This window comes from Oncorhynchus kisutch, linkage group LG26, assembly GCF_002021735.2.
Source record: "Oncorhynchus kisutch isolate 150728-3 linkage group LG26, Okis_V2, whole genome shotgun sequence".
NCBI lineage: Eukaryota > Metazoa > Chordata > Actinopteri > Salmoniformes > Salmonidae > Oncorhynchus > Oncorhynchus kisutch.
This window is the reverse complement of record NC_034199.2, coordinates 52,380,103-52,393,263: the sequence shown is the minus strand read 5'-3', so window position 1 is coordinate 52,393,263 and position 13,161 is coordinate 52,380,103. Positions and strand designations below refer to the sequence as shown.

General features: G+C 44.0%; 1 protein-coding gene across 8 annotated transcripts in view; it reads right to left on the bottom strand.

Annotated features, from left to right (window-relative positions):
* dip2a (disco-interacting protein 2 homolog A) overlaps nt 1–13,161 on the bottom strand; it is a 190,050-nt gene that overhangs the window by 55,348 nt on the left and 121,541 nt on the right. For all 8 annotated transcript variants that reach the window (XM_031805488.1, XM_031805489.1, XM_031805491.1 and 5 more), the window contains 4 exons: nt 5,214–5,278; nt 3,686–3,779; nt 3,301–3,420; nt 2,494–2,608 (listed from right to left, as the gene is read on the bottom strand). In XM_031805488.1, coding sequence (XP_031661348.1) covers nt 2,494–2,608; nt 3,301–3,420; nt 3,686–3,779; nt 5,214–5,278 — 394 coding nt within the window. The remainder of the gene's footprint in view (nt 1–2,493; nt 2,609–3,300; nt 3,421–3,685; nt 3,780–5,213; nt 5,279–13,161) is intronic.

The following is a 13,161-nucleotide window of genomic DNA, read 5'->3' as shown; positions in this document are numbered from 1 at the left end:
CTTATGAAGAGTGTACAGCCCAAAAACTACAACATCAAACAATGGTCACCAGGACAATATATTTCATCCTTCGAATGTTGATGAGATGGAACGTGGAAAATGGTCTATTTTGTGATGTAATTAAAAGTTAAATGAAGACGTTATAACAAAAACATTGTAACTTGAAGGGCTTTCACAATGTGTATCATGTTTACATACTTTACGTTGTGTAGAAAATATCCAGGACAAAGAGTGTTTTTGTGACGATAAGATTGTACTTTTAGTTCTCTAATGAGATCATAGTAAATGTTGGTATCTTGCCTTGTAACCCAGGGAACCCAGAGAGCATGTCAGCGTGACGTAAACACTCCTTTTTACCTGAGGGTATAAAGCGTTTGAGTTAAAAATGAACATATCAGACTAGAATAACCACGCACTGAGGTCTACAGTTAGTTACAACCCCAAAACGCAACACGTGTCTGAAGACAAAGCAACTTCTTAACAATCAATGTTACGGTTGAGTTACTGTCTTAAGGACTGTATCTAAGAACGTGAATTTAAGCAGGACCATACGGTTATTCTCTTCAAAAGATTGTCGTCATCACCACTATGGGATCATCGACACGGCTGATTAGCCTTCCTCAGGAGACCACTCTTCCAGAACGAGTGCAAGCGTACAGACAACTAAGAAGGACAGTGTGACATCTTGTGGACAATCAGATACTTACACCCACATTTCTAATTAGTTAATTGTTACATGATTAATTGAATCGAGTATTAATTAAACGCAGTAGGTAATTATTCGATAAATAGCAGTCATCACCTTAATGATAGTCACGACACTATTTCATTAATTGTTTTCTCCTGAAAAACTCCCCAGTCCTTAACAATTACAATTTATCACTAGCCACAATATATTAAATAATGTTTACATACCCTACATTACTCATCTCATATGTATATACTGTACTCTATACCATCTACTGCATCTTGCCTATGCTGTTCTGTACCATCACTCATTTACATATTTTTATGTACATATTCGTATTCATTCCTTTACACTTGTGTGTATAAGATAGTTGTTGTAAAATTGTTAGATTACTTGTTAGATATTACTGCACGATCGGAACTAGAAGCACAAGCATTCTGCTACACTCACATTAACATCTGCTAACCATGTGTATGTGACATATACATTAGATTTGAAGAGTGGTACTCAGTAATGTGTTGTATCGTCCAAACATAACACTTTGTATTCATGAGTTGTTTTTTTTGCAGTATTACTTTAGTGACTTGATGCAAAGCTTCCATCTTTTCACTCTGTCAATTAGGTTAGTATTGTGGAGTAACTACTATGTTGTTGGTCCATCCTCAGTTTTCTATCACAGCCATTCAACTGTTTTAAAGTCACCATTGGCCTCATGGTGAAATCAGAGGTGGGAAGAGTTATGTAAATTAGATATAAATATTTTTTCATTTTCAATATATTTGCAAAAATGTCTAAAACCATGTTTTCACTTTGTCATTAAATGTTATTGTTTGTAGATGGGTGAGAAAAACAATATTTGATAAATATTGAATTCCGGTTGTAACAAGGGGTGGCAGGTATTCTAGTGGTTAGAGCGTTGGGCCATTAACCGAAAGGTTGCTAGATCAAATCCCAGAGCTGACAAGGTACAGATCTGTCATTCTGCCCCTGAACAAGGCAGTTAACCCACTGTTCCTAGGCCGTCATCGTAAATAAGAATTAGTTCTTAACTGACTTGCCTAGTTAAATAAAGGTTAAATAAATAAAACAACATAATGTGAAATAAGTCAAGGGGTATGAACACTTTCTGAAGGCAGGGTACCTGGTAACTCCTAGCTGTGGATCATGTACAGACACAATAAGCAGGAAGGACATTCACTCCCTTTGTCTTTTTGCTGATGCTGCAAATGCAACCTTTGTTTTGGGAGTGGCAGAATTCTCTGTGTGATGTAACAGGTTTTACTATAGCTCAGTGTAGTAGTGTGATGTAACAGGTTTTACTATAGCTCAGTGTAGTAGTGTGATGTAACAGGTTTTACTATAGCTCAGTGTAGTAGTGTGATGTAACAGGTTTTACTATAGCTCAGTGTAGTAGTGTGATGTAACAGGTTTTACTATAGCTCAGTGTAGTAGTGTGATGTAACAGGTTTTACTATAGCTCAGTGTAGTAGTGTGATGTAACAGGTTTTACTATAGCTCAGTGTAGTAGTGTGATGTAACAGGTTTTACTATAGCTCAGTGTAGTAGTGTGATGTAACAGGTTTTACTATAGCTCAGTGTAGTAGTGTGATGTAACAGGTTTTACTATAGCTCAGTGTAGTAGTGTGACGTAACAGGTTTTACTATAGCTCAGTGTAGTAGTGTGACGTAACAGGTTTTACTATAGCTCAGTGTAGTAGTGTGACGTAACAGGTTTTACTATAGCTCAGTGTAGTAGTGTGACGTAACAGGTTTTACTATAGCTCGGTGTAGTAGTGCTGTTCTACCTTCGGATGGCGACCGTCATGCCCTCAGCAGAGCTGGCACATGGACAGATCACTTCAGGACGTAGCCCACGTGCCTGGAACACGTTCAAGAAGGCGTCACACGAGGATATCGACCCTGCTCACAGACAAAGAAAATATCAGATCAGTCCTGAGGTGTGGAAACTAAGAGGTTTTGCTCAAGTAGGAGTCTTTGTGATACAGTACGTTATAGTGTCAAGACTTACAGTGCTCAGTAACAGTGTGTACTGGCAGTATGTACTGATTGTATAGTATGTACTGGCAGTGTGTACTGGTAGTATAGTATAGTACTGGCAGTATAGTATGCACTGGCAGTGTGTACTGGCAGTATAGTATGTACTGGCAGTGTGTATTGGTAGTATAGTATGTCCTGGCAGTGTGTATTGGTAGTGCAGTGTGTACTGGCAGTATAGTATAGTACTGGCAGTATAGTATGTACTGGCAGTGTGTACTGGCAGTATATTATATATTGGCAGTGTGTACTGGCAGTATAGTATAGTACTGGCAGTATAGTATGTACTGGCAGTGTGTACTGGCAGTATAGTATGTACTGGCAGTATAGTATAGTACTGGCAGTATAGTATAGTACTGGCAGTGTGTACTGGCAGTATAGTACGTACTGGCAGTGTGTACTGGCAGTATATTATTTACTGGCAGTATAGTGTGTACTGGCAGGATAGTATGTACTGGCAATATAGTGTGTACTGGCAGCAGAGTACGTATTGGCAGTATGTGTTGTGTACAGTACTGTGTACAGTATATGTAATATGTTGTAGTGTTTAGACTTACAGGGGTTAGCTCCATCAGTTACAATGAGCATCCTCAGAGAGCTCAGGCTGATGTCTCTCTGGTCTCTCTGGGCCAACAGGGACCAGTGCATATCTCTGGACTTCACCACAGCTACGCGTGCTACAGAGACACAGTGTTTAGCCAATCACAGCCAGCCTCACACAGTGCTCAGCCAATCACAGCAGGATAGACAATAAGAGAAGACTCACTCACTGACCATAGTGACTCAGAAGACAGACACTGTCTAAACACATCACACACACACTGACCGGAACCTGGACCCCCCCCTCATCTAGGTAAGTGTGAACCTGGACTCCTCATCTAGGTAAGTGTGGACCTGGACCCCTCCTCACCTTTGTAAGTGTGGACCTGGACCCCTCCTCACCTTTGTAAGTGTGGACCTTATGAATCCAGGAGAGAGGGTTGACCTTCATCAGGGAGTAAGGGATGCTGATCACATGCATCCTGGTCATCACACTCTGCCAGGCAGCAGCAACAACATGGTGGTGGTGAACACAGGGACAGTATTTACCGGGGTTGGTCTCTGCAGTGTCCATGACACACCATGTCAGGAGAACACTGACAATGCAAGTCATGTCACACAGTTTAGTCTGAACAGTACCTGCTAGCATTTCAAACCCAGGCATGTACGTGTGTGTGTGTGTGTGTGTGTGTGTGTGGGCGTGTGTGTGTGTGGTGTGTAGTCTATGTGTAGTGGTTGAAAAAGTACCCAACAGTCATACTTGAGTAAAAGTAAAGATAACTTAATAGAAAATGACAAGTAAAAGTGAGTCACCCACTAAATTACTACTTGAGTAAGAGTCACCCACTAAATTACTACTTGAGTAAAAGTCACCCACTAAATTACTACTTGAGTAAAAGTCACCCACTAAATTACTACTTGAGTAAAAGTCACCCACTAAATTACTACTTGAGTAAAAGTCACCCACTAAATTACTACTTGAGTAAAAGTCACCCACTAAATTACTACTTGAGTAAAAGTCACCCACTAAATTACTACTTGAGTAAAAGTCACCCACTAAATTACTACTTGAGTAAAAGTCACCCACTAAATTACTACTTGAATAAAAGTCACCCACTAAATTACTACTTGAGTAAAAGTCACCCACTAAATTACTACTTGAGTAAAAGTCACCCACTAAATTACTACTTGAGTAAAAGTCACCCACTAAATTACTACTTGAGTAAAAGTCACCCACTAAATTACTACTTGAGTAAAAGTCACCCACTAAATTACTACTTGAGTAAAAGTCACCCACTAAATTACTACTTGAGTAAAAGTCACCCACTAAATTACTACTTGAGTTAAAGTCACCCACTAAATTACTACTTGAGTAAAAGTCACCCACTAAATTACTACTTGAGTAAAAGTCACCCACTAAATTACTACTTGAGTAAAAGTCACCCACTAAATTACTACTTGAGTAAGAGTATTTGGTTTTAAATATACTTAAGGATCAAAAGTAAATGTATGAGTATAAATCATTTAAAATTTGTTCTATTACGCAAACCAGACGGCACCATTATCCTGTTTTTAAAATGTACGGATAGCCAGGGGCACACTCCAACACTTAGGCACCTTTACAAATGAATAATGTGTTTAGTGAGTCCACCAGATCAGAGGCAGTAGGTATGACAAGGGATGTTCTCTTGATAAGTGTGTGAATTTGACAATTTTCCTGTCCCGCTAAGCATTCAAAATGTAACGAGTACTTTTGGGTGTCATGGAAAATGTATGGAGTAAAAAGTACATTATTTTCTTTGGGAATGTACAAATATATTTGGTATAGTAAAGTACAGATAGCCCAAAACACTACTTAAGTAGTACATTAGTGTTTTTACTGAAGTAGTTTACACCACTATGTATAATGAGCATACGAAGAGCAACTCACCGTGAGAACCCCGTGCCACAAGCCTGCATCTCTCTTGAAGTCCAGGACGTTGCAAATGGTCTCAGCTGAAACAGAAACAATTAGTCACATATTAAATACAATATTAAAACTTCTCGGTTTCCCTTTCTCACTGGCCACATAAAGCCTGAATGATATGAAATACTAAATCCCCTCCTGAATAGAGAACTACAGTGTGACCTTGATTTGGTTCTGAATTACATTTTCATCAAAACGTTTTTTTTGGTTTTTTTAAGAAATGCCTTCTGGAACATGTGAACTTTCATGTACCTCAATAACAAACTTGCCTTCCATCCATAAATACAAATCAAATTGTAATATTACAAGCCTAGTTGGTTTAGCCACAGAAAAAGACAGGAACCTTCCCGCTAGCCATGATTGGCTGAGATAATGGATGGGCTGGACATGCCGGGAGATGAGTTTGGATGTAGCATGCTTCTGTCTATAACGTGAGCTGTTCAGTAAGTCTTGACAGTTCTTTGTACCACACCGCTTTTGAAAGATATAACATTAGCCATCGAGAACTACAAAGGTTTTGGTACTTTTCTCAACAACATTGATGCCCTGAATTTAGCGGGCGCTATCAACAGATCAGTTGGAACAAGTGATGGTCTACTTTCTGCACACGCCACGGTCAGTGTGAACCAGAGTGACTTGACAACGCTGGCCAAACAAGCTGTAGCTACAAACAAAACAGAGTTAAATTGATCCAGTCTGTTGTGAAGAGTTCATTCAGATATACGGGTAAGAGTCAAGCTACATTTTCAGATAGAAGTTCGTAATTTTGTCAAAATCAAAAGTAAGTCAGTATCTGGTGTGGCCACCAGCTGCATTAAGTACTGCAGTGTATCTCCTCCTCATGGACTGCACCAGGTTTGCCAGTTCTTGCTTGAGATGTTACCCCACTCTTCCACCAAGGCACCTGCAAGTTCCCGGACATTTCTGGGGGGAATGGCCCTAGCCCTCACCCTCCGATCCAACAGGTCCCAGATGTGCTCAATGGGATTGAGATCCGGGCTCTTCGCTGACCATGGCAAAACACTGACAATTCCGAGCACTGTTTGCCAGTCCTGTCTGGTCCAGCGACGGTGGGTTTGTGCCCATAGATGAAAGTGTTGCCGGTGATGTCTGGTGAGGACCTGCCTTACAACAGGCCTACAAGCCCTCAGTCCAGCCTCTCTCAGCCTATTGCGGACAGTCTGAGCACTGATGGAGGGATTGTATTTGCCATCTACTGTATTTCATCAACATGTCTAGACAATAGCGACCCACCCACTAGATGTGGCTGGGGGGTGGTTCTAGCATTTCCTTCACATGGCATCAATTTAAAACAAGTGTGTCGAGTAAGCACCATCTAATAATGATAAAATATTTTTGTTTTTGATACTGCTACTACGTAAGTAACCACTTCACTGGCGGTTAAGATATCGTTTAGGACCTTGAGCGTGGCTGAGGTGCACCCATGACCTGCTCTGAAACCAGATTGCATAGCAGAGAAGGTATGGTGAGATTCGAAATGGTCGGTAATCTGTTTGTTGACTTGGCTTTCGAAGACCTTAGAAAGGCATGGTAGGATAGATATAGGTCTGTAGCAGTTTGGGTCAAGAGTGTCCCCCCCTTTGAAGAGGAGAATGACCGCAGCTGCTTTCCAATCTTTGGGAATCTCAGACGACACGAAAGAGAGGTTGAACAGGCTAGTAATATGGGTGGCAACAATTTCGGCAGATAATTTTAGAAAGAAAGGGTCCAGATTGTCTAGCCCGGCTGATTTGTAGGGGTCCAGATTTTGCAGCTCTTTCAGGACATCAGCTGAACGGATTTGGGAGAAGGAGAAATGAGGAAGGCTTGGGCGAGTTGCTGTTGGGGGTGCAGTGCTGTTGACCGGAGTAGGAGTAGCCAGGTGGAAAGCATGGCCAGCCGTAGAAAAATGCTTATTGAAATTCTCAATTATGGTGGATTTATCAGTGACAGTGTTTCCTATCTTCAGTGCAGTGGGCAGCTGGGAGGAGGTGTTCTTATTCTCCATGGACTTTACAGTGTCCCAGAACTTTTTTGAGTTAGTGTTGCAGGAAGCAAATTTCTGCTTGAAATAGCTAGCCTTGGCTTTTCTAACTGCCTGTGTATAATGGTTTCTAGCTTCCCTGAACAGCTGCATATCACAGGGGCTGTTCGATGCTAATGGGCAGCTGGGAGGAGGTGTTCGACATGCAGAACGCCATAGGATGTTTTTGTGTTGGTTAAGGGCAGTCAGGTCTGGGGAGAACCAAGGGCTATATCTGTTCCTGGTTCTAAATTTCTTGAATGGGGCATGTTTATTTAAGATGGTTAGGAAGAGATGGGTGGGGCTAATGCTTGAGCGGGTGTGAACGATGCTGAATGGGTGTAGACAAAGAAGAGCTCTCCAGTAGGTACCAAAATATTCAAGGGCCATTTTCTCAAAAGTGGGGTTACAAGTTTATCAACTTTAAAAGCTGAATTACTTTCCCATTGTTCCTCAACTGCAGTGTACTGTATGATATACCATTTCCGAGTCTCTACTTTTATCCAACGTAAAAAACACAATTTAAAATGTTGCTGCATAAGACTGAACCAAGGCGGTTGATGGAACTCGTAAGATGTCGACATCTCTACAGTCTCGGGAGTATTCCGATACGGAGAGACAGAGTTATCTATCCAGGATGGAACTGGGACAAAGAGACGATGGACAGATGGACGGAGGGAAGAGAGGATGGACGGAGCCCCTCCCCCAGTATCTCACACCAAGCCCCCCCCCCCCCTCTCACACCAAGCCCCCCCCCCCCTCTCACACCAAGCCCCTCCCTCTCACACCAAGCCCCTCCCCCTGTCTCTCACACCAAGCCCCTCCCCCTGTCTCTCACACCAAGCCCCTCCCCCTGTCTCTCACACCAAGCCCCTCCCCCTGTCTCTCACACCAAGCCCCTCCCCCTGTCTCTCACACCAAGCCCCTCCCCCTGTCTCTCACACCAAGCCCCTTCCCCTGTTTCTCACACCATCAAAATTGAGCGTTCACATCTTCCTCTCTGACAAGTGGTTTCAATTCGTTATTTGCATTTGAGGTTTGGTCTAACAGAATGGGTCATATGGACACCGAAACACACTTTAGTGTAGAGGAGAAGTTAACTTTTCTAATGATACCCATTTTATGTCTCAACTCCTCACATTGTGCGCAGAGCAGGCCCTACTAAAACGAGAGGATCAATGAACATTGTTTCTGTAAAATGAACGGTCAAATATTTGTTTGTGGCATTAGGGCACCACGTAAAGACCATTATACTAGCTGTCTAGTCTGTTTTATAAATGTGCAATAAGCATAAAACACAAATATATAAGGAACTGGCAACTCGTTCTCATTCTGAGAAATGAGGTAGGCCACTTGATTTTCAACATCTGAACAAAGTGGACAGGCTTTTCAAACAGTTGGAGACGGACAGAAGAGTGTTCATAACAATTCAACTGTTATACCTTGTTAGCTAGCAAATAGATCCAAGCTGCCTAAACTTGAAATGTAAAGATTAGCTGGCTACGTGGGCTTGAGAGGTTGCTGATGAGATGTTCTTTCGCCTAATGCCTGCTCCAATAAGTTATTGGTGAATGTGCAGTATGCATGGATGTAGTTACATTTGTAACAAAAAAAAGGGTATTTTCACAGACTTGAAATCCAGATCAAAATCTGTCCCATGCGCCGACGACAATCATACAGTGAACTGCTGACTTACAACCAACAATGCAGTTAAAAACAACAAATAATTAAAGAGCAGTAAAATAACAATAGCGAAACTATATACAGGGTGTACCGATACAGAGTCAATGTGGAGGCTATATACAGGGGGTACCGATACAGAGTCAATGTGGAGGCTATATACAGGGGGTACCGATACAGAGTCAATGTGGAGGCTATATACAGGGGGTACCGGTACAGAGTCAATGTGGAGGCTATATACAGGGGGTACCGATACAGAGTCAATGTGGAGGCTATATACAGGGGGTACCGATACAGAGTCAATGTGGAGGCTATATACAGGGTGTACCGATACAGAGTCAATGTGGAGGCTATATACAGGGGGTACCGATACAGAGTCAATGTGGAGGCTATATACAGGGGGTACCGATACAGAGTCAATGTGGAGGCTATATACAGGGGGTACCGATACAGAGTCCATGTGGAGGCTATATACAGGGGGTACCGGTACAGAGTCAATGTGGAGGCTATATACAGGGGGTACCGATACAGAGTCAATGTGGAGGCTATATACAGGGGGTACCGGTACAGAGTCAATGTGGAGGCTATATACAGGGGGTACCGATACAGAGTCAATGTGGAGGCTATATACAGGGGGTACCGATACAGAGTCAATGTGGAGGCTATATACAGGGGGTACCGATACAGAGTCAATGTGGACGCTATATACAGGGGGTACCGGTACAGAGTCAATGTGGAGGCTATATACAGGGGGTACCGGTACAGAGTCAATGTGGAGGCTATATACAGGGGGTACCGATACAGAGTCAATGTGGAGGCTATATACAGGGGGTACCGATACAGAGTCAATGTGGAGGCTATATACAGGGGGTACCGATACAGAGTCAATGTGGAGGCTATATACAGGGGGTACCGGTACAGAGTCAATGTGGAGGCTATATACAGGGGGTACCGGTACAGAGTCAATGGGGAGGCTATATACAGGGGGTACCGATACAGAGTCAATGTGGAGGCTATATACAGGGGGTACCGGTACAGAGTCAATGTGGAGGCTATATACAGGGGGTACCGGTACAGAGTCAATGGGGAGGCTATATACAGGGGGTACCGATACAGAGTCAATGTGGAGGCTATATACAGGGGGTACCGGTACAGAGTCAATGTGGAGGCTATATACAGGGGGTACCGGTACAGAGTCAATGTGGAGGCTATATACAGGGGGTACCGATACAGAGTCAATGTGGAGGCTATATACAGGGGGTACCGGTACAGAGTCAATGTGGAGGCTATATACAGGGGGTACCGGTACAGAGTCAATGGGGAGGCTATATACAGGGGGTACCGATACAGAGTCAATGGGGAGGCTATATACAGGGGGTACCGGTACAGAGTCAATGTGGAGGCTATATACAGGGGGTACCGGTACAGAGTCAATGGGGAGGCTATATACAGGGGGTACCGATACAGAGTCAATGTGGAGGCTATATACAGGGGGTACCGGTACAGAGTCAATGTGGAGGCTATATACAGGGGGTACCGGTACAGAGTCAATGTGGAGGCTATATACAGGGGGTACCGATACAGAGTCAATGTGGAGGCTATATACAGGGGGTACCGGTACAGAGTCAATGTGGAGGCTATATACAGGGGGTACCGGTACAGAGTCCATGTGGAGGCTATATACAGGGGGTACCGATACAGAGTCAATGTGGAGGCTATATACAGGGGGTACCGGTACAGAGTCAATGTGGAGGCTATATACAGGGGGTACCGGTACAGAGTCAATGTGGAGGCTATATACAGGGGGTACCGATACAGAGTCAATGTGGAGGCTATATACAGGGGGTACCGATACAGAGTCAATGTGGAGGCTATATACAGGGGGTACCGATACAGAGTCAATGTGGAGGCTATATACAGGGGGTACCGGTACAGAGTCAATGTGGAGGCTATATACAGGGGGTACCGGTACAGAGTCCATGTGGAGGCTATATACAGGGGGTACCGGTACAGAGTCAATGCGGAGGCTATATACAGGGGGTACCGGTACAGAGTCAATGTGGAGGCTATATACAGGGGGTACCGATACAGAGTCAATGTGGAGGCTATATACAGGGGGTACCGGTACAGAGTCAATGTGGAGGCTATATACAGGGGGTACCGGTACAGAGTCAATGTGGAATGTACTGGTACAGAATCAATGTGGAGGCTATATACAGGGTATTACGGTACAGAGTCAATGTGGAGGCTATATACAGGGTATTACGGTACAGAGTCAATGTGGAGGCTATATACAGGGTGTACCGGTACAGAGTCCATGTGAAGGCTATATACAGGGAGTACCGGTACAGAGTCAATGTGGAGGTTATATACAGGGGGTACCGGTACAGAGTCAATGTGGAGGCTATATACAGGGGGTACCGGTACAGAGTCAATGTGGAGGCTATATACAGGGGGTACCGGTACAGAGTCAATGTGGAGGCTATATACAGGGTATTACAGTACAGAGTCAATGTGGAGGCTATATACAGGGGGTACCGGTACAGAGTCAATGTGGAGGCTATATACAGGGGGTACCGGTACAGAGTCAATGTGGAGGCTATATACAGGGGGTACCGGTACAGAGTCAATGTGGAGGCTATATACAGAGGGTACCGGTACAGAGTCAATGTGGAGGCTATATACAGGGTGTACCGGTACAGAGTCAATGTGGAGGCTATATACAGGGTGTACCGGTACAGAGTCAATGTGGAGGCTATATACAGGGTGTACCGGTACAGAGTCAATGTGGAGGCTATATACAGGGTGTACCGGTACAGAGTCAATGTGGAGGCTATATACAGGGGGTACCGGTACAGAGTCAATGTGGAGGCTATATACAGGGGGTACCGGTACAGAGTCAATGTGGAGGCTATATACAGGGGGTACCGGTACAGAGTCAATGTGGAGGCTATATACAGGGGGTACCGGTACAGAGTCAATGTGGAGGCTATATACAGGGGTACCGGTACAGAGTCAATGTGGAGGCTATATACAGGGGGTACCGGTACAGAGTCAATGTGGAGGCTATATACAGGGGGTACCGGTACAGAGTCAATGTGGAGGCTATATACAGGTGGTACCGGTACAGAGTCAATATGGAGGCTATATACAGGGGGTACCGGTACAGAGTCAATATGGAGGCTATATACAGGGTATTACGGTACAGAGTCAATGTGGAGGCTATATACAGGGGGTACCGGTACAGAGTCAATGTGGAGGCTATATACAGGGTATTACGGTACAGAGTCAATGTGGAGGCTATATACAGGGGGTACCGGTACAGAGTCAATGTGGAGGCTATATACAGGGGGTACCGGTACAGAGTCAATGTGGAGGCTATATACAGGGGGTAGCGGTACAGAGTCAATGTGGAGGCTATATACAGGGGGTACCGGTACAGAGTCAATGTGGAGGCTATATACAGGGGGTACCGGTACAGAGTCAATGTGGAGGCTATATACAGGGGGTACCGGTACAGAGTCAATGTGGAGGCTATATACAGGGGGTACCGGTACAGAGTCAATGTGGAGGCTATATACAGGGGGTACCGGTACAGAGTCAATGTGGAGGCTATATACAGGGTGTACCGGTACAGAGTCAATGTGGAGGCTATATACAGGGGGTACTGGTACAGAGTCAATGTGGAGGCTATATACAGGGTGTACCGGTACAGAGTCAATGTGGAGGCTATATACAGGGGGTACAGAGTCAATGTGGAGGCTATATACAGGGGATACCAGTACAGAGTCAATGTGGAGGCTATATACAGGGTGTACCGGTACAGAGTCAATGTGGAGGTTATATACAGGGGGTACAACAAAAAACAAAACGAAAACAACACCTCTGCTGTCTTCAACCAGGTTCTCAGCGATCACTGCCTCATTGCCTGCATGCGAAATGGGTCCGTGTTTAATTCTAGCTAGCAATTTACCTTGGCTTCTACTGCGTTCGCGTAACAGGCAGGCTACTCGTGGAGTGCAATGATTAGAGCGTTGGACTTGTTAACTGTAAGGTTGCAAGATTGGTTCCCCGAGTTGACAAGGTGAAAATCTGTCGTTCTGCCCCTGATCGAGGCAGTTAACCCAACGTTCCTAGGCAGTCATTGAAGATAAGAATGTGTTCTTAACTGACTTTCCTAGTTACATAAAGGTATATATATTTATTATA